This window comes from Camarhynchus parvulus, chromosome 6 (genome assembly GCF_901933205.1).
Source record: "Camarhynchus parvulus chromosome 6, STF_HiC, whole genome shotgun sequence".
NCBI classification, from domain to species: domain Eukaryota; kingdom Metazoa; phylum Chordata; class Aves; order Passeriformes; family Thraupidae; genus Camarhynchus; species Camarhynchus parvulus.
Window position 1 is genome coordinate 15837728 of NC_044576.1, and position 20179 is coordinate 15857906.

The following is a 20179-nucleotide window of genomic DNA, read 5'->3' on the forward strand; positions in this document are numbered from 1 at the left end:
ACACATTTCCCAAGACAACACTCCAGTGGGCTCAGCCATGCCCAGGGCATCCCAGAACACTTCATGCCTGGCATGCATGTTTGGAGTTCACTCCAGTATGGTGACAGGGCAAATCTGCTCATGGGAACCTGGACTCAGCAGAGTCTTGACACTTCCTTCTCACCCCTCTTACCCACAGCCTGCAGCACCAGTGATAACCAAGACAGTTTTCCATGATGAACACATAACACGTAATTTAAATAGAGAACAAGAAAAAACCTGAAAAGAAAAAAAAAAAAAAAAACCAAAACCCAACAAATCCACTCTACTCTTTTACTCTCTCTCCTCCCCACCCTAAACATTCCAGCCTTCCCTGCCACTAGAGAGGGGAGTTGTTTATTGATATTTTGCAAGTACAGAAATAGTTTTCTTTTTCTTCTCCGCTGTCCTTTCCCCCCCTTCTCTCTACCTCTCTTCTCCGGGGGTTGCAAAGTTAGTTCAAACCCCTCCAGTCATCTCGGCTTATCAGCCACAGGAGATACATTCCTCTGGGCTGCTCCCTTTATAAGTCACTGCTGGCCGGGCGCCCGCCCGCCGCTCCGCAGGCTCCGCGCCGGCAGCGCTGCCCGCTCCGCGCTGCCGCGCCATGCCCTAGCCCGGGCCCGCTCACCCACTCGGGCAGGGTCGGCAGCGATGGCACCCCCGCCCCCGTGCCCCGCCCGCCCCTGAGGGCGGCTGCTGCCGCCGGGATGTTCAGCTGGCATCGGAGCTTCACCCTGGGAGCGCCCTGGAGGAGAGGTGAGTCGGCCGCCCCCCCGGGTCAGCCGGCGGCTGCCAACACCTCCCCAAACCCGCACCCCCGCCACCCCCTTCCTTCCCCTCTGCGGCCTCGCGGACCATACTTAGGACGAGCCCATCCCGGCCCGCCCTGCTGCCGGGCCCCGCCGGACGGGCCCCGCGCCGCTGCCGCCCCCCCCCATGCTGCGCTCGCTGCTCTCCGGCTGCCTCTGTCCCCTCGCAGGTAAGGCTGCCCCAGGCGCGTCCCCTCCCGCTCCGGCCCGCCAGCCCCTGCTGGGCACAAAGATCGCGCCTAAGGAACCGGTTTCATTTCCTCTTAAAACGTGCTTATTTCGCCCTGGTAAGCGTGGCAAAGCTTGGGAGAGAGGAGCAGGGCAGGGGGAGCACTGTGGCTCCGAGCGGTCCGTGCTGCCGAGGGAGCGGCACCCAGCAGAGCGGCTGCTCCCGGCACCGCGCGGCTCCGGCGCTCCGTGAGGCGGCTCGGGGCTGCCCTCCGCCTGTCACGGCGCGGGCACGGACATCGGCTCGCTTCTTAGGCAGGGTATCCCCATCCCACAGGGACTGCCGCGGGTACTTGCTCCCTCCTGTGCAGATGAGGTGACCCTGGCAAGAAAGGCAGCTAGCTATAGTCTTGCAGTTTATGACCTATAATTTTTAAGCCTGTCGTGCAAACCAATTATGTGGTCTCAGTATGCCTTTTCCAGGTATAACGGAGCCACTATATTTTATACCTTAGCTAGAGCTGCAGGCGTTGCGATCACAAGCCCCATGTAGCAGAATTCTCTTAGGATCCCTGTTTACCCCTCAGCTTGGCTTGTGGCAGCTGTAAACGAGATCGGCAGGTTCTGTCTCATTGGCATGGCTGCACTGGGCTGGTTTGCTTGGCATAGACGTGGCTACAGACAGAGTTTGCAGCGCAACAGCAGGATGGTAAAAATGTTGCAAACTCTTGTGTTTGGGGCGGTGATACCTCCTGGGGTCCCGAGTTTCCATCCTTATGCCAAACTCCTGCTTCTTTTGGGGTGCTGCAGCAATTGCTCCCATGGAGTCACAGAAATGACACATTCTTGGAGACACTCAGGTACTCTCTGCTTGGATTGTGCTTCCCAGCTGTCCTGGTCTGGGACAGCTACTTAGAGCTCCGTGTGAGCTGGAGCCTCTGTGAGGTGCCCCAGCAGGTAACTGTTCAGTGCTGCTGCCAGCAAGGCTGCTGCAGCACCTTGCTCTGCCTAGGCTCAGTCTGGAAACTGCTACCCAATGACACAAAGGGCTCTAGAGCAATGCTGCTGTGAGAACATGCCAGCATCCCCCTAAGAAGTGGAGGGTGTTATGCAATATGGTGGAAACTGCTCTTTTTTGCCCTGGATGTAATTTGACCATGAACTTGTTTCCTCCAAGATATATAGTGCAAACCTCATGTCAGGGTTAGGAGGTGAAAGGAAAATTGCTCTTCCACATGGAAGTGTCCCTCACCACCTAGACACAGCAGTATTGTTTAAGAGGGTAGGTGAAAGCTTTGGTGGGGAACAGAGTTATCCTACAGAGCACTGAGAGATCAAAAAGAGGTTCAGCTAGAATTTATCCAAATAAGAAACAGCAACATCACTCTCTAATCACTTCAGCTAGGAAAAAGACACCAAATATTATGCTGTCCTGATTTGGACACTGTCTCTATTCAGAAATAGCATTCTTGGCTCTTGTTCTCACTGCAACTATAAAAGATTTCAGACATGCCAGAGCATGGTTATGCCTGTCCAGTGCTACCTTGTTTGAGCAGAAGCAGCTCTCCAGGGTTTTACCAAGGGACAGCAATGACTGTCATGAAGAATGGCTTAACAGCGACCTTTCTAATACCATTCCCGAGTTTCTTTGGCTTCAGTTGAAGCACTGATGTCTAAATGGCCTTGGTCTTTGGGGCTATTGAACAGTTGTTTATCCAAGCCTATTATAGGCAATAAAACCTGAATTACTACATACCTGTCATCCCTGGGGGGCACGTTCCATCCTTGCAAAGGGCCTCCCGGCTCCTAGTTAATTTCTGGCTGAATAATCCTCTGTGATATGAGGCAGCCTGCAGATCAGATGTACAAGGAAAAGATCTAAATTAGACAGTTTTTGCCAATGTGTGATATATTTGTTTCTATTGTTTTAATTTTCTGCTCAGACATATCACTGAGTTGTGTGCTAAATAATCTTTTGCTGTTATACAGAGCTGCTCATCAAATCACTGTTTCCTTTATTTAAGGTTTTGAACCTTTCTCTTGGAGGAACACATGGGAATTTCCAGGGAGAAGGATTTGCAGGTCTTTAGTGGCAGCTGTCATCTCCCTGACAAAAATCTCACAAAGAAGACCCATAGGTGATTGTAGGGGCTGAACCTCTTCCCTCCCCCAGCCCTCAGGAGTGGTTACATTGCAGAGCAGGGAGGATTTAGGCACTAATCCTCGTGCACCAAAATTATCCCTGGCCAGGTTTTCCCACCGGATCATAGACACAAAGAAATAAGTTGCAGAGAGAATGCAGAAACGAGTGGGAGCAGCGCTTTAGCTGGTGCAGTGCACAGGGCCAGGTGTTGCTCTAGAAACTGGTGACTGCCAGCCTACACAGCTAACTGATAAACCAGGTGGTCTGAGGGGACCTGCTGTGCCCCGGGACCTTCTGCCAGAGGTCATTAATCTATCAGACCTGTCGCTAGGTTTCGAAAACTTCACAGGTCACTTGGAATGAATAGGAGCAAGCTGTAAAAGTGTCAAGTGGCCTCTCTACTTGGAAATCCATTTCCTCTTTAGTTCACCCAACTATATCAATCAGTAAACAATCGAACAATCTCCCTCTCATTCTTCTTCAAATGCTTGAAAAGAGCTATAATTACCTCCTCTTTTCTAAAACATAGATACTAAAGCAATGAATGTTTCCTCAGAGAGTTTCAGAGTCCTTGAACCCTGTTATCTTTCTCTCGGCATCTACTTTATAGGGATTTATCATTACCAGCTGCACCTGTGGGGACCTAGAACATTTCTGGTCACGTTATATTACCACACTACGATCCTTAGGAACTTCACACACCTAACTAACATTGAGACTAGAGACCACCTTGGAGTCAAAGGATCTAAGTACTTTATGCTTTTTGTTCACGGACTATCTGAAATCCAGCTTTGTCGTAACTATTCCTTTGCACGCAACATTTTGAGCAAAACAAATTGTATATGTATATTCATGAAATCCACGTGCAATTCACTTCTCCAGCTGGATAAATTGAAGTTTAGATAATCTGATCTATTGTGCAAATACTGTTACGACATGGCAGCACGTTCCCCTGCAAATGTGAATTTTTCAGTCACAACTCCAGTAAAGAAAAAAACAGAACAACAAGCAAACCAAACAAACTAAAACAACAAAAACCCCGACAGTGATTTTCATGCCTTCACAAGTTTCTGCTGTTGTAGGTAGAAGTTCTAACTGGTGCACTGAAGACAACAGACCCTGTGATAGGCTTTCTGTACAAATTTTTTAGCTTGTGATTATCCTAATTATTAAGGAGAAGCCTTGCTGAGCTTGGGCAGCCCAAGATCCGGCAGCACACTCAGCACTCTGCCTGAAGAGCATTAGGGAAGGCAGATAGTTTGCAGACTTCTGGTGACAAGTAGCACCTCTGCCATTGCCAGGACTGGGATCAACAGTCCAGTAAAGCACCAGGTAGTCGGGTGATCCCACCCCGTGGAAATCCATGGCAAAGCTCTGTGGAGATAGACTTTGCTCACAGAGGGTCAGCTGGTAGTGGTTACTCATATTTTGGGGTGGGGACTTATTTTGTTTTTTGGGTTGGTTTGGGGTTTTTGGAAGCGTAAGAGTAATTCAATTCTAGTGAGCTCTGAGGTCCTGTCCGTGCCTGAGCCCACAGGGCTGTGCTAGGGAAGCTCTTCCCCAGCCGGGGGGGTGACACGGCTCCCGCTGGCCCTGCGTGGGGGCTGCTCAGGAGGTGCCAGCACGGCCCCAGCGCCCGACCCCACCCTTCAGCACACGTGGGGGAAAAGTCATCAGCAAAAAATGCCTATTGTTTCAGAAAGGAAGTGACCCCTTCTCTCTTAAATGCTGGGAAATTGAGACCTCATCACTGGTGAGAAAAAAAACCACCTCTTCGAAATGAAAGGGAAATACCACCTGAGCCATCCTGCCAGCAGTGCTAGAATGTGGCACAGTAACAAAACTAAGGGAGTCTTTTTGTACGGGAAGGAAGGAAAATGAGGGAATGTAAGGACTGAATAGGAGAGGCAGCCTTTCATTTCTAGGTCGTGAGTCTGACTCCAATGCACTAGTCACTGCTATGTAATGATTCTTCAAAAGGTGACAATCATCTCTTAGTCTGTTACTTGGAGGCCACAGCCCCATCACAGAACCAGTCCTGCATGGCAAGGTCTCATCCTTGGTGCAGCTGGAGCCAGAGAGGAGTTACTAGGCAGGCTGTGTCCTCTATAGGATGCTGAAAAACCTTTTCTGGCACTTTGCATGTGCACCTTACTCCTGTACTCAGGGCTAAGCAGAATAGTAGGAGTGCTGTGGTTTGGCTTTGGTCTTCCTTTGCAGGGCAGCTGTGTTAAGTCCCTGCTACACCAACAACCCAAGTCATTGGTGATACCCTCTATTTTTGGTGGCACAGTAAAGTTGGAAAGTGCTGGCCTTATAAGCTGCAGTGTGTAGGATGTTGCATGTCTTGTGGCACGTGTGGCACACAGTAGCAGGGAGAGGAATCTCTTCCTCCAAGTATCTCTGGGCTGTTCATCCTGTACAAGCCTGCAGATGGGTTCACTGCACACGGACCTTGCAGCAGTTCTAGAGACAAGGAGAAGGCTGCCATGGCTCTACCTCTGCTATTCTTTATAAGAGAGTGGTGGATGGAGACAAGCAAAGCTTTGGCTCCAGTTGTGCCATGTTTAACAGAGATTCTCCCCATGCCAAGTAGCCTAAAAATCAGGATGAACATTTTGAGACAACAGGTGGGCAGAGACTGGAAAGGAAGAGAGCAGCAAAGGGCAGAGCTGGTATGGTATGGCTCTCTACTGCCAGTAGCAGCACTCATTCCACTGCCAGCCTGGCCTCTTCCTGTCCAGCAGGGCTTCCACTAGTTGCATACATCAGAAAACCATGTGCTATGATACTTAAGTCAGTGCATCAGAGGCGACAGACCCTCTCAGGGATGTAGCAGAGCTTAACAGGTCTTGCACTGAAGGAATTGCCAGTAAAACACAACTTTGAGTCACAGGCATAGATGCAAAAAAAAAAAAAACAACCAGACATGGGCTTCAGTACTTTGGAGCACAGGAATTTGGATAGAGACTTTGGCTTAGTTAACTAGAAAGGTGGGAGCTTTTGCAAGAATTGGGCTTCAGCAGGATTGGAAATATGAAGGAGTTTTTTCTGGGCAGTTGTTTGAGTTCATCTCGTGCATCTTGGGATAAAAAAATTGCCTGAAAGCAATTTTATATTTAGATATCTGCCCTCCTTCTCCTGGTCAGTGATCTCTGTACTAATACACCAGGCTGAGCCCTGGCAGCTGCTAGTTATTGTGCAACTGGAAAAATAACTTGGACTTAAAAGTCCCAATAAAGTGAAACCTTGGGACAGGAGGTGATTGGGAGGGTATTTACCTTTGAGAGATTTAAGTTTCTCTATTAGGCTATGCTAATTGCAACATAGAAATATCCTAGAAAGCAATTTAAACATGATGCAAAGTTCTAGAGACTTAGGTGGGACACATCTGCTCCTTTCACTCCCTACCAATTACCCCCAGGTATTAGCTAGTTCAGTGTCACCACCTCCTTGTGAGTTGGGAAGCAGGCTGATTCTCCAGCTTTACAGGCACAGGAAACCCAGCTTCCCAGGGCTACACATGATCACTTACCACCAGTTACAGGCATATATTTCAATCCAGGGAATCCTGTATACCTCTAGGGTGATTACAGAGCCATATAACTCTTGGAAAGGGCTACTAGGCAAGTAGCACAAACTACCCTGAGACAATGCTTGGCCTGGGCACACATGCTGAATATGCTTCAGGAACCTGTACTGATTCTGAAGCATGCACACAAAACTCCACTCCTTCCCTGGCTGCCACACCAGCGTAGCAGCCAGCTTCCTAAAAACTACAGCAATTGCTATCTTACCCCCACCCCAGAGGGGTGTGGAAAACCGGTCCAGGGGACAAGAAACAAACAACAACAACAAAAATCTTGGCTGAATTCCCAGGAACAGCAGCCTTAAACCTGGCTGGTCTCCAGCACCAGTAAATACATCTTACCATTGTTAATGCCACCGTTCAGCTCTCTGGAGTTCTTCACACCTCCTTTCAGAAGCCCCCGTGCAGGGCTGTTTGCAGCCGTACCCCTGCAGCACACTCCTCCAGTGCCAGGCAGGAGTTATCTCCCTTCCTTGCTTTACTCAGGGCCCCTGGTATTGCTGAACAAAGCACTTACAGGCCAAGCCCTCGGCCAAAATTAGCTGACACAGTTCTGTTAAGGGCCCTGGAAATGAGTTAATTTATAGCAGCTGAGGGTCTGGGTCGCTTTTTTTCTCTTTTTTTTCCTTTTCCCCTCAATTAAGCAGATGAACTTTAATTGCACCATTCTGGTGTTTGTTAGCAATATGCTTGAAAGAGCTGAGTGCCTCTTTTGAGATCTGTAGCAGGAACAATCTGCCTCTTGGAAGCCCCATGGTTTAGATTCTATAATCCAGTTAACAGAGAGGAAGAAGAGAGACTGTTCTGTCAGTGAGGTGCAGCAAGAATAACTTGAGTTTCAGGTCACTGCCTTAATCACTGGAGATATTTCTGCTGTAGCATAGATGACCTCACTGACCACGGGAAAATATTATTAAATGAATGAGGATGAGGTGCCGAAGTGTGTTGCAAAATCCTATTGTCCTTTGCCAGTATTCTGGTCTTGTGGTAGGGGGATGATAACATTTTGCCTCATCACAGGGCATTGGAAGAATAAATCAGAAATGCTCTGTGGTTTGCAGGACCTGACAGTGCTGAGAGCAATGGTTTGCAGCCTAGAACGGATAAACAATTTTTGTAAAACATGTTGCTAGTGACCACAGTAAGGGGAGAGCAAAGAACTGTTGTTGGCATTAAGGCGGCCATCCCACAGAGGGTCAAAGATTTCATCTTACTTTCTATTCTTTCTACTCCAGCCAAACCTTCTTGTTCACATTGCAGCTTTTGTAGTCCTAAAAGATATGCAGTAAAGCATCTGACATCTTCTGTAAGTAGCAAGACCTCATTTTAATATGCTGCTTCCTGATTTTAGACAAAGCAATATTTGTGTAGGCCAGGGTGAAACCAGTTAAGCAAGAAAAAACAGGGACAGATTGAAAGAAGTGAGAGAATCTCCAGTCAAAGGAAAGCATGGCATGATTAATAAGTGAGAACAATCAGACTGTGGGAAAGAACTACCATTGCATATAGTAATTCCTGGTAAGAGTGACAGCTGTATGGTTTGTTCCTAAAAGTAATTGCAAGAATGCAACTGCTCTCCTCCTGACTTTTGGTGGTTTTGTTGGCCAGCTGGGTAGTGATGCCATCAGAAGAGCCTGTAAGCCTTGTATTTTTCATGCAGATACAACATTTTGTGTCTGGCTGCCAAGAGGTGTTTGCAGCTGAGCAGGTAGATCCTCTTGACTCCAAATCAAAGTGACTCAGTTCCACCTCCTCCTTCCAAGCCCTGGCACCCAGCTCCCTCTTAGAGCTGATGTTTTGCTGTATGTGAAGCTGCAAACCAGTCACCCTATTCCTTGTCCTCGGGTCAGGGTCCCTCATACATATCCCAAAAGTGGAAGAATAACAACAGAGCCCAGCACAGGCAGGTCCTCATGAGCTTTCCTGGGTAATGTCTTTTTCTTGTCCCTCATTACAGCAACATCCTGGTGTTGTGTTGGTGAGGTCTAGCACTGACTGTCCCAAACATGGCTCTTTGCACTAGGAAGATGCCTGTGAATCCTGCTAAGGGAGGCAGTGCAATTCTGTATATGATAAACAAATCTTATATAAGGGGTATTAGCACTATGTACCACAAGAAGCCCATCAGATTATTTATCACTGACTGCCCTTCATAAAAATCCAGTGTAAAATATTAAATCAGTGGGTGTCTATGAACAGCAAAGGGCATGTTTCAGTGGTATGCCAGGAAATTCTCAAGATCAAATGAAGGGAATTCAAATAAAGTAGAAAATGATCCATGTAAGAGTTAGCTTTGGCCTTAATGAATAAAAGTTTCCCTTATCTAAGTACTTTGCAGAAAGCAAGCTGGAGGAGGTAAAGATGGGTTATTTCTGAAACAGGGAGCTTCTGGGTTACTGCAGAGGAGAGCTGCACAGCACAGCTCTCCCTGATCCACTCCTGGTGGGGTGGATCTCAGGCTTTCCTAGCCACCTAGGGACATTTACATTATTGCCAGTGAGTTTGTGAAGCTCATGCTGGTCTGATTCAGGCAAAAAGAAAGAGGAGAGGGGAACGAAGTAGAAAGTAAGACATCCAGAAAAGTGTATGCATTGTAGCCCTCTGAGGCACTCTGGGTTGGGCACTAAGGGAAAAGATATCAGGGAAACTGAAGTTTTGTTCTGCATCAATTCTTGGTTCCAAATCCACAAACATATGTACTTGGAGCTGAGATTTGCAGTTTGCTAAAAGGTAGATGCAGAACTTTCACACTGGCTCTCATGCCATCGTGATCCAAATGTTTGCACTATGAAATATTATATTCCAAAAAACAGTAAGAAAAACCTGGGAGCAGATCTTTGACCCCTGAAGATCAGCCTTTCATCCAGAGACTGTTCTATCACATTACTGTGTAAAATAATTGTGACTTGAAAACAAGTCTTCTTTGTTTGTGTGCAAAAGCTCTTGAGCAAGGCTGCCCCCATCTCTTTTGTCTTTACAAATAAGGTAGGAGCTCACTTTAAAGACATTACTTCATAGCTAAAACCATACAGGGCGTGAAAAAGATCTACAGTGCTTTTTACACTTGCTTTTCTTATCAGAACTTGATTTTTCTCACGTGTATGTGAGCAGAGAATACTGCAGAGAATACCAAAGAGTTTTCAAATTGCTTGTTGCAACCCAAAATTCACTTAAGCCTCTGGGAAGAGTGATTTCACTTTACTCTTTTTTTTCTGCTGGTTCAGAATACATTTAATTGGAAAAAAATATTTGAGCTTTAAATTAATGTCTATCAGGCTGAAAGAACATGTACATCTCTCCATCTATATGCAGATAATTACTAAAAAGTTACCTGCCTACATATGTTGTTTTCTACCTATCAAATCAGAATTGTGCTTTTATGAGCCCCCCTGGAGGACTCTGAGGCTATGAAACACAAGACTTTTGTTGCAGCAAAGCCCACAAGAAAGCTTCACATAGCTCAAGAAAAACAAATTAGGGCTGTCCCCCTCTACCACTTTGGTATAGGCAGTTTTACATTCCACATCCCTCAGGGGATGCATTAGACACTGAGTTTTGTAGCCACCTGTGACCTTCTACTTGTTTTCTTTTCTGCAGGTAAGAAGAGCCCACCTGCTGAGGACAAAGTCGTGTTAACACACATGAAGATACTGAGCAATGAAGGAATTCAAAACCCAGGGTTAATCCCAGAGGCTCCAGCTGACACAGCCTGCACAGAGGAGTCCCATCTTCCCGGTGCCAGTGTCCCACCAGACTGCTTGGGAAGTCCAGATGCAGCAGCCACGGCAGCAGATGCAGACTGTGCGGATGGCCCAGCAAGCACGGACTGCATAGCCACCCTGCCTGACCTCAGCGCCTCCGAGTCCAAGTGCCGGCTCCACAGATTCTCCAAATTTGAATCTGAGGACTCAGGGGTTGAGTTGCCAAGCGGTGCTAATTCTCCATCAACGCCTACGGGCTCAGAGAAGAGCTTTGTGCTTCACATCAGAGACTCATTTTGTGACTCGGGTGTGCTTAGCACCTCTTCTTCTCCAGAAATTGACCATCAGTTAATGAGAACATGTAAAGAACATGCCAGAAAAGTTAGCCTACAAGATCCAGAGAGCAAAAAGCAAGATGATTACTATAGTCAGGAGGCAGATGCTGTGCAGGATCCTACAGCTTCCCTTGAAGACTTCAATGACCCTAAGGAAGAAAGTCCTGATGATCATTTTCACCAGGATGACAAGCAGTCTCCAGAAAAGGAACCTACCGCAGAGATGGACCTTTCCAGGGAAAGCACTCTTTCCACCCCAGGTCCCATAGAAGAGCCAAAGACAATTGCTGACAATTTTCCAGAGAATTTTTGCAGCATGCAAGACCTTCAGATCCATGAACATCAGCTGAAGAAGTACCCCACAAGTGACAGCCTGGATGAATACATGGATGAATGCTGTAGACTGAGTGAGGTGAGAAACGTGTGAATTTAATCTTAAATCTAGGGCTGTCCAAACACCCCAGTCAGTGTTCAAGTCCTGTTTGTCACAAAATAGACACATCTGAGTGAGTTTAGAATACCTCCCCTGAAACTTGTAAGCAGCAAAAAATGGTATTTGATTTTTAAGGTTTCTTTTCATACCAGTAAAATTCTGAATTAATTTGTGAATATCAGGTCTGGGTAAGAATGAAAAACAGCTCATTGAGATGTGGTGTTTCTAAAAGCTCTAGATGAGAGGGTGGACTTGATTCTGGTCTCAAAATGAAGATTATGAAGTCATCATCCTCTGATACATGGAGTGGGGGGTCAGAACATAGGTTTATTTTCAAGACCAGGTTATTCTTGTCTCTGGGAATAGCTGGCTTGCTTTTGGGGCATTGAAATTTGTAAAGAACTTGTCTAAGCACTGATTCATTTCTGCCCAGGCCTGTTGTGCCCTGTTGAGTAAACTGCCTCAAATAATGCATGAGCAGGGAGCTAATTCACAAATTCAGATTTTTGTTGGGCTGGAGTTGGAGATGCCATTTTAACTTGCCAGCATAGCTGTGATGGACCAAACTGCAAAGACCTAATTTCAGCAGGTTGTCTCACTCCTTACTCCCTCTCTTTCCCCTTGCTGGTACCTTGTGCCACTGACAAGAGAATAAAAAGCCCTTTTGTGCACCTTCTCCCATAGCATGTGCTGGTAAGTGCTGCCCCCAGCTCTTTGCCTGAAGCCTCATGCTGCTGAAGTGAGGACAGATCACTGCAGTGGGTTCCAGGAACCAGGAAAGCAAAGATCTCTGTGGGAAACTGATTCTTGACAGAGAGACAGACCAAAGAGCCCCATGAGCAAAGGGAAGGAAAAAGGAGAAAGGCAGGCTAGGTGAAGAGGGTCACAAACACACAAAAGCATCAAATGGTGCCTAGCAGGGATTTTTTTGGGGGTCGTTCATTGTGGTAATAGTGATGAGTTGGAATTGGAGATGGGTGGGAGAAAGCCAAGTAACAAGTGATGTGTGCTGTGCAAATAATTTAACCATGACCTCACTGCCCTTAACCATCGGGCACTGGACTTCCTTTCCAGCATGCCAAAACCTCTTGAGCAGTGAGGCAGGTCAGAGATGTCTCATTTCTGTTAACATTGCATATCAAAGCAGTACAAGCAACATACAACCCATCTGAGTAGCGTTTTCCTCCCCAGAGCTATCTCACACATGGCAGAAGACAGATGTCTACTTTGCACAGATCCCAAACAGATCTGGCCATTTGGCAGAGAGTTCAAGAACAGATGAGAGCTGCAGAATCTGACCATAAGGAGACTTCATAAAAAGTTACCTAAATTCTCTGTTGCACTCTGGAGAGTTTGCACCCAGATTTGGTCTTGTCTGACAGCTCGGTATGCCTGTGAAATTCCTTTAAATCCTTAGTGAAATGGAGCCTCAGTTTACCAAAGCAAAGCATTTAAATAAACAAGAGAATAAATTAGAAAGAAGCTGAAGAGGAAATTAAGCTCTTGGTGGCTTATCTCCACTCCTTTTTAATATCCTCACCGGCTGAGTGCTAAAGCCCTGTGCCCTAGAGCACTTTTCTTTGTTTTTTGAGCTGTGTAAATACAGCTGTGACCTAGATGCTGGGGAAGTTTGCCCCTCTTCACAGCACACCCCCAGGCTGATGTATCTCAAGAGCCCCACACCTCAAACTGCTGGGATGCCAGGTAGCACCGAATTTGACTGGGACAAGAAATGCCCATGGGCTGCTGCACAGCCCTGCAGCAGCTGCTGCACTGTGTGCCTCAGAGCACCAGGACAGCACCAGGACAGCCTCTGGCAGATGCAGAGTCTTCTGCCCTCACTAAGCTTACACCAGGCTGACCTGTCGTCACTGTCATACAACACAGACCTGTTCAGGAGTGAGATCCAGATGATCATCTGAACATGACAGATGTATCTCAGTTCATCCCATCTGAGGATCTGCTCCAGGCTTTCTCTGTGGTTTTCACATTTGTCTGTCCAAGACACAAAATGGTACTTAGAAACCAATCTCTGCTATGGCCTGTTGTCTTCTAAGGGACTAAGATATCCCTAGAAATGAATCACTGTTGCCTGAAAGAAAGCAGGCCAGCACAGTGTAGTCCCACCCTGGCAAGAACATGGCACACCAAATTGCTCCATCAAATCAATTCCTGCATTAAATTAATGTTGATAGAAAGGCAAAAGTGCTTACACTGGCTTATAATTAATGTTTGGTGAGAGCATTATTTAGTTATAGGTGACACCATCTTCCTCAGTTCTATTGATGGTTTTGGGAACTTTGAAGTAACAGAAGAGCAGTTGAGTTTCCCCAGCTCAGCTAGCTGTGGCAGTGCCAACTGTGCTCACTGGCTCACCACAGCCAAACAAGGATTCAGTCTCTGGATGAAGTTGTCCCTTGATGTCCTCCTGACCATCCCTCACTGCTGAGGCCACTTCCAAGAGAACAGGAAGGAAAATGCTGAAAAAGAGAGACTGGAAATGACCAAATGTTTTGACCACTTGGATTCAGTTGGTGAATAGCTTTGGCTGAAAATATACATCAAATCATTTCAGTGCAGCATTTTTAGACAAAGCTTTCTGATCTTTTGTTTTGAACTGTCATTATTTTGAAATTTGCCTACATTTTGAAAGATGAAAGAAAATGGAAGCTGTCAAACAACAAGAGAAAGAACTTTGAAGCCTAAATAAAAGCATTTCCTTTTAAGCTTGAAGTTTGAAGATACATAGCTTTTGATGCTTTTGCTTTACAAACACTTCCTCACGCTCCATAAAGTTTACATTTAAAGTCAGCCCAGCCAAGCCCAGCCCAGCCCAGCCCAGCCTCCTAGAAGAAAAAGGATGGGAGCACCATCAGCATTAAGTGAAAAAAAATCATTATCCATGCAGTGCTATTTATCCTGGGCCAAAGCAGTCAAAATGTTTCTCCACAGAGTGATACAGTTCAGGGGAAGGATAGGGCTACCTGTGATGGCCAGCCCCCTAACCTGTGCGTGCTGCTCAGAGGAAACCAGAAGCTATCAGCAAGCACAGTCCCTCCTGGACAGCAGGGTGGAGACATCAGAAATACACAGCACGATCCCTCTCTTTCCTGTTATTCACAAGCCTTTCGGTGCTGTCGGCTACCAGTGACAAATGCTTCCCACTCAGCTCAGCCTGTGGCTGTGTCACTAATTGGTTGCTCTGGGCCCAGGATGGGAGGGTTGAAATTCCGTTGTTCCCTGTCAGGTGGTGCAGTGACCACCGTGCTGCCTGTACCAGCCACGCTCACATGGCCAGAGTGCACAGTGAGGGATGGGTGGCAGGATGCATCCTGGTATAACCCAAAACTATGCACAAGAAAAGCAAAGAGCACTGCGTGAAGCACAGAAACCTAAGGCAATGCAAGATACATCAGTGAGCATTCTTCTGAACAAAGAAAAGCTTCCCCTGCAAACTGCCTGTCATCTTCAGCTCCTGCTGCCAGGTCCAGCCCAGGACAGTTCTCCATTGAGCCCAATTGTAGAAAAGCACATCACATGCATCCAAGTAACAGGTAGTGGCTGAAATGAGGCTGGACAAAGTGCTGACCAGATGATCAGACATGCAGATTTTGATTATACATCAGTTGAACAAGAGACTTGAAAGCAACTCTTATTCGTGCAGCTCCCACTGAACTTCAACTCTTTGTAGTGATCAGATGCTGCAGTGAGCACAATATTCCCCAGAGACAAGAGGACAGGCTCTCATCTCTGTGAGCCGTGTAGCCACAGAGGAGAAGATGTGACTTATGCCAGTCAAAATATTGACTAGAGGGCTCTAAATAAGCCAAAATTCCCAGTGCAGATGCTGATCCTGTATTTTTAAAGTTCCTAAGAAATCTGTAGGCCTGCACAACCGTCACAATTTATTGCCAGGGACACATATACTGAAAACTTGTGCCCAAAACTTAGGTGAGCACTGACAAGGGCAGAGATCCCTCTTTTGCTACACAGGTGTGCAGTCAGTGTAGTACATCTTAACTCCTCAGAGTCAAAAAACCATAATATGAGTAACTCAGCATGGCATAACTGGGAGCCTTTAACTCTGTTTCTTCCAGATGAGGGTCTGGCTCAGTCTCATGCCTAAAAGCAAAATCTGGCATGTATTTATACATTACATTCTTACTTTCCTAGAGAAGATTCAACCATGTGTTTCATAAATTGTGTCTTTATGATCCTCCACATCTTCATCTTACAGAAAAGTAGGCAAGAGCTTTTTCCTTCTTTATCATCTCAAAAATGGGCACACAGCTTTTGTTCCAACACTATTTGACAATTACTGTGTGGAAAGTAGGACAAATTTCAGTCATGAAGCTTCAACTGGGAGGACAGAGAATGGAAGAGACATCCTGGAAAATATTTGCAGTTTTCTTGTGGCTGCTGACTCTTCACTACTTGCATAAAACTGTCTCAGATGCTGAGAGGAAAATATTTAGACCAGAATATGACAGACCAGAGTCTGTGCTGCACTTGGCATCACCAAAAGATAGCTAGGGGTCTTTAGGTATTTCCAGTCTACGAAAAAACAAAGTCTTTGAAGGCTTCCTAGAGAGACTCTCTCTGTGCAATTGTTTTGGGGGCAACCAGCTAAATTACACAAATATTCTGTATGGAACACCTGCCATATCTGAGCAATCCTAATGCTAACCAGCCCTGTGGCAGGCTGAAGCACACCCCTAAAAGTTTTCACCATTGCATTCTGACCACAGAGGAGGCTGGTCCTGCAGAAATGTGCAAGCACTGGAGGCTCTGCCTGATTTGTGCTTTCTGAGATCACTTCAATAAAATGCAGATTAATTTGTCATTAAGTAGCCCAAACAGCCCTAAGCAGCCTCTGAATTCTGGCTGTGAAACAGGGATCTTCAGCGTATTGAGTCCAACCTTCAGTCTGGTTTAGGTCCTCTACAGGGGTAGATCTACCTCACCCCAAGACCTGGAGCAACTACTCTACACCTTTTCCCTCTCATTTTCTGGGCACCTGTATTTACTTTCAGGAGTTAGACATTTTCTCTAACTTTTGCTAAAAGCCACATTTTTTCCATGCTTGTCCCAAACACACCTTTGCTTTCCAGAGCCTTCAGCTCTAGACACAGAGCATGGAAAAGTAGGACTCTCTTCTCTCCTCCTCCTGCCCATTTTGGCCTACAAACCCAGCAGCCACAGACATGAAGCAGGACTGTACAATGTTAAGCACAGGACAAATACAGAGCAAAAAGAGGGTCTCTAAGTGAAAGAGGTCACCATCAAATGCTTCATTCTTTTTCTCCAAGCTAAGTTAGAGCCAAATGGTTTACTCCATCCAAGACCTTGTGTGTCCCTTGAAGCCTCCCGTTGTGTTTCCACAGCTATAATGGGTTGGATTAGGCTCAGTGTCTCCTTAGGGCAGTACAGACATGCCAGCAGCCATGCAGTAGCATACTGGAAGGAAGAGGAGTTGCTAGATGTGCACAAAGAGGGTACAGTGTAGCAGAAAGCCTATATTTTGGGGTAATAAGGAACTACTGACTGTCTATTGGAACAGTATATAAAAATGACTGTTCATTTTGAGACAACTCAAAATGGCCAAATTTTCAGAAGTTGATACCCATGTACTTTCTGAAAATTATTCTTCTCAAGCTGGGCACCCCCAGATCCCTAGCTGCTTTTAGATATGTTGGTTATAGTGCTTTTGACTCAAGCTTTTCCCACCAGATACCACACAGGCTTTGTTCTCCCTTTGGGTCCTGGGGCTGTGTCCCTACCCATTGCACAGCCACAGTAAATACTCAGTTTTACGGCTGAGTAACTTTTGTCTTGCCACCACTTCTTGCAGGCTCTGCCTGAGAGGAAAATAAAAGTCATGAAATGAATGACTGCTTGACTTGGAGTCAACAACCTCTGTCCCAACTTCAGACACAAAAGCATCTGGATTTAATAATACCTGTTTATAAATAACATTGTATCATCATTTGTTTAAAAAGAAGTAAATCCTAATGTTGATTATTTTTTAACACACCATGAGCTTTCTGACATAATGAAAAGACAGGAAGAGTCCCAGGGCTGGCATTTCCCCAAAAATGTAGATTGTTGTGGGAAAGGAGACAGAGTAAGCTTCCTGCTTTTGTAGAGGGAACTTATTTTTTGAAGTAAGATAAACTTAGAGCACTGCTTTTGTAAAGATCGAGGCTTATTTTACTCACTGATATCACACGCACATCAGCAGGCAGCGCCAAGGTGGAAGTGAGTCCCTGCATGTGTTTGTTAGCAGCACGTTCAACACAGCCTGAGCACGGCACAGGGGAGGACACTCGCTGTGCTTGGGGAGGTCTTGGCGTCAGAAATGGTGAGGTGCAGAGCAGGAGGCTGGGAAGCATCATAGCTTTTCTTCTGCCATGGGATTACTCTCTGTCTCCAGCATTGCCCTTGGCTGAGCAGCAGTGAGACTCTGCCAGGTCCTGGGTGAAGAGAACTCAGTGGCAGAGATTATCCTTCCACAGCCAGACAGCAAAGTTGCTCCTGCAAACTTTCTTCAGGCATCTCTTCAAGACTGAGAAGGTAGCAGTAGGGATGTAAGCTGGGATCTACTAAAGATTAGTGGAAACATGTTCTTTCACTTTGGCAGCTTGATTCAAGTACGTTTCTCTCACAGACACACCAGTGATGAGGGCCAGAGTACAGCAGACAAAGTGTACCCCCAAGGTGGTCACAACTCAGCAAATCAATGCAACCTGCAGATACATGCTTTTGGGTAGGAGCTAAGCCCAGCTTCAGTACACATAAGTGTGACCTCCACTGAGCATTGTAGGCTAATGAGCCATACTAGCCCCAGCCATCCATTGCATACAGTTGAACCATATTTGTTTGTAAGGCTTCTGATGCCAGTAAAACCCAAAAAATTAGCCTGGGAGGTGGAACTAGAAACAGGCTGTCATGAGGTTTTCCTCTGCATCAGCCTGTGATCAGTCAGAATAGTTCTTCTGACAGTGGAAATTGCTGAGTAATCCAGAAAAGAGCTTCAGCAAGTAATGGTGTAGCTCAAATCTGTGGTAAGACCAAAGCACCTTGCAAGAGGAAGCTTGACTTTATCACAGGACATGACTGTAAGGAGCGTGCAGGGCTCTCAGCTCCTAGTAAGAATTGCTCTCTTGTTACTCCATGGTCCAAGATGCATTGTCATTGCAGGTGAACCAAAGTAACAGCAAAGCCCTGGGATCTGGTCTGGGATACCTAGAACACATCTGCCAACTGATTGAGAAGATTGGGCAGCTTCAGGAGTACAACCTGCGTCTCCAAAAACAAGTGTGCAGCTTGCAGAAAGAGCAGAAGATGAGTCAGATAAAAGAGGTAAGCAGATAATATAGTATCCAAAGCAGATACCATAGTATCTTCCATTGAGTAATACATCTTAAATAATAAACTCAAGGCCCAAGCAGAAAGTTCTGTGTCCGGGAAGATGCCAATTTACCACATCCAGCACGCACCTGGACTGGGTACTCTGGTCTTTAGGGAGGCCTCACACACCACAGTGGGTTTGTTTTCCTGAGGCTGGGCTTGAGTTTCTGGTCTTATTCAATTTTGTTTCTCAAATGTGCTTGCCTCTTTTGAGTTAAAAAGCACACTTCTCACCTCATACAATGGCCTGTTCTAAGTCAGAAACTTTTTCTTCTCTAAGCTGTAAACTTCCCAAGAATGCATCTCCTCTCCTCAATGCTATCAAAACAAAATCCACAGAGCTCCTTAGCAATTGTGTTTTGATTTATAAGATCTTACATTTCCTTCTGTTTTCAAACTGTCAAAATCCCAGAATTTTTCACAAAACAGACACAAGGGGAAAGAGAAGCAGCAATACCATGACCCAGCTCCATGCTTTTTTTCACTTCCTGTGCTCCTAAGCTACCAGATGAAAAATCTCTGACATTAAACCATTTCAGTGTTCCCATTTGTCATTTTTATCAGCCAGAGGTAGCTGGAAAATCTGACTGAAATTTGCAAATAATTTCAGGGTCTTCCAACATTTCCATCAGCATTTTTTAGTCCCTGCACATTTTATTAAGCTCTACCTCGCCTCTTCTTCAGTCATCACACTAGATTTCCATCTTTTTTCTTCCCCTGCCTTTTTGTTTATTTTAACACTCCCCAAAGGAACAGAAAGGGTTTATCACACTCAGCTATTTCTTCCCAGCTGTGCTGTGGTGAGTCTTTTATTCTCCTGATAGCTCATTGTTCCCCTGGTGCTGCTCTCCCACCTGCTGGGACTGGATCTGCAGTAGGTGACTGACTCCTCCTCAGAGCCAAAGCCAAGTTCTGAGTCAGGTTGCAGAGCAGAGTAGCTTGTCATTTCCATGTACCCATCTCTCACACTCAGAGGAATGCAGCCTCCTACATAGAGCCTGGGAATTGTTAACACATTTCCTGAAGCTTTACAACTGTGAGTCATTGCTCAAAGTAACTCTTCCAAGCTGCAAAATCATCTGGTGTACGTGCCCCCTCCCCAGCTCCCACTGAAATGAAAGGCACCGTGCTTTCATTTAAATATTTGAAACTTTCATCTTTTTGGTACTTCTGAAGGTCTCTCAGCAGTGTCTTCTCAGATGCATTTGTCTCATACTGTTCAGTGGGGAATTGGATTCTCAGATGTAACATTCAGTGCTTGTAGCGTGGTTTAAAAAACTGGACACTCTCGGGTATCCTGTGGAGCCTGGATCTCCTATATTTGAGCAGCTCTCCATCATTTTGTTCTTCAGTCATAGCCCCTCTGAATTGAAGAGGAATGCTGGCCGTGAAACATGAAGATTGCCATCCATAATTTGGAGGGGTCCAAAAACTCCTTTACAAACCACATTCACTCTCCATGTAGACTATGAGAATGGAAAGGTTTCCATGTCCCAGACATGGTTAGGGAAGACACAACCCTCAAAACATGGGGTTAACATGATATTAAGAGCTGGTCACGAAGATTGTA

General features: G+C 46.0%; 1 protein-coding gene across 2 annotated transcripts in view; it reads left to right on the forward strand.

Annotated features, from left to right (window-relative positions):
• Positions 1-419: 419 nt before the first annotated feature.
• The window catches only part of LOC115904941, a 31226-nt gene continuing 11466 nt past the window's right edge, over positions 420-20179 (forward strand). Inside the window, exons 1-3 of one of the 2 annotated variants that reach the window (XM_030950891.1) lie at positions 420-777; positions 10328-11178; positions 18400-18561. In XM_030950891.1, coding sequence (XP_030806751.1) covers positions 729-777; positions 10328-11178; positions 18400-18561 — 1062 coding nt within the window. In that variant the 5' untranslated portion in view covers positions 420-728. Of the gene's footprint in view, positions 778-818; positions 1001-10327; positions 11179-18399; positions 18562-20179 lie in introns of those variants that run through there. The other variant, XM_030950892.1, reaches the window with a different exon arrangement.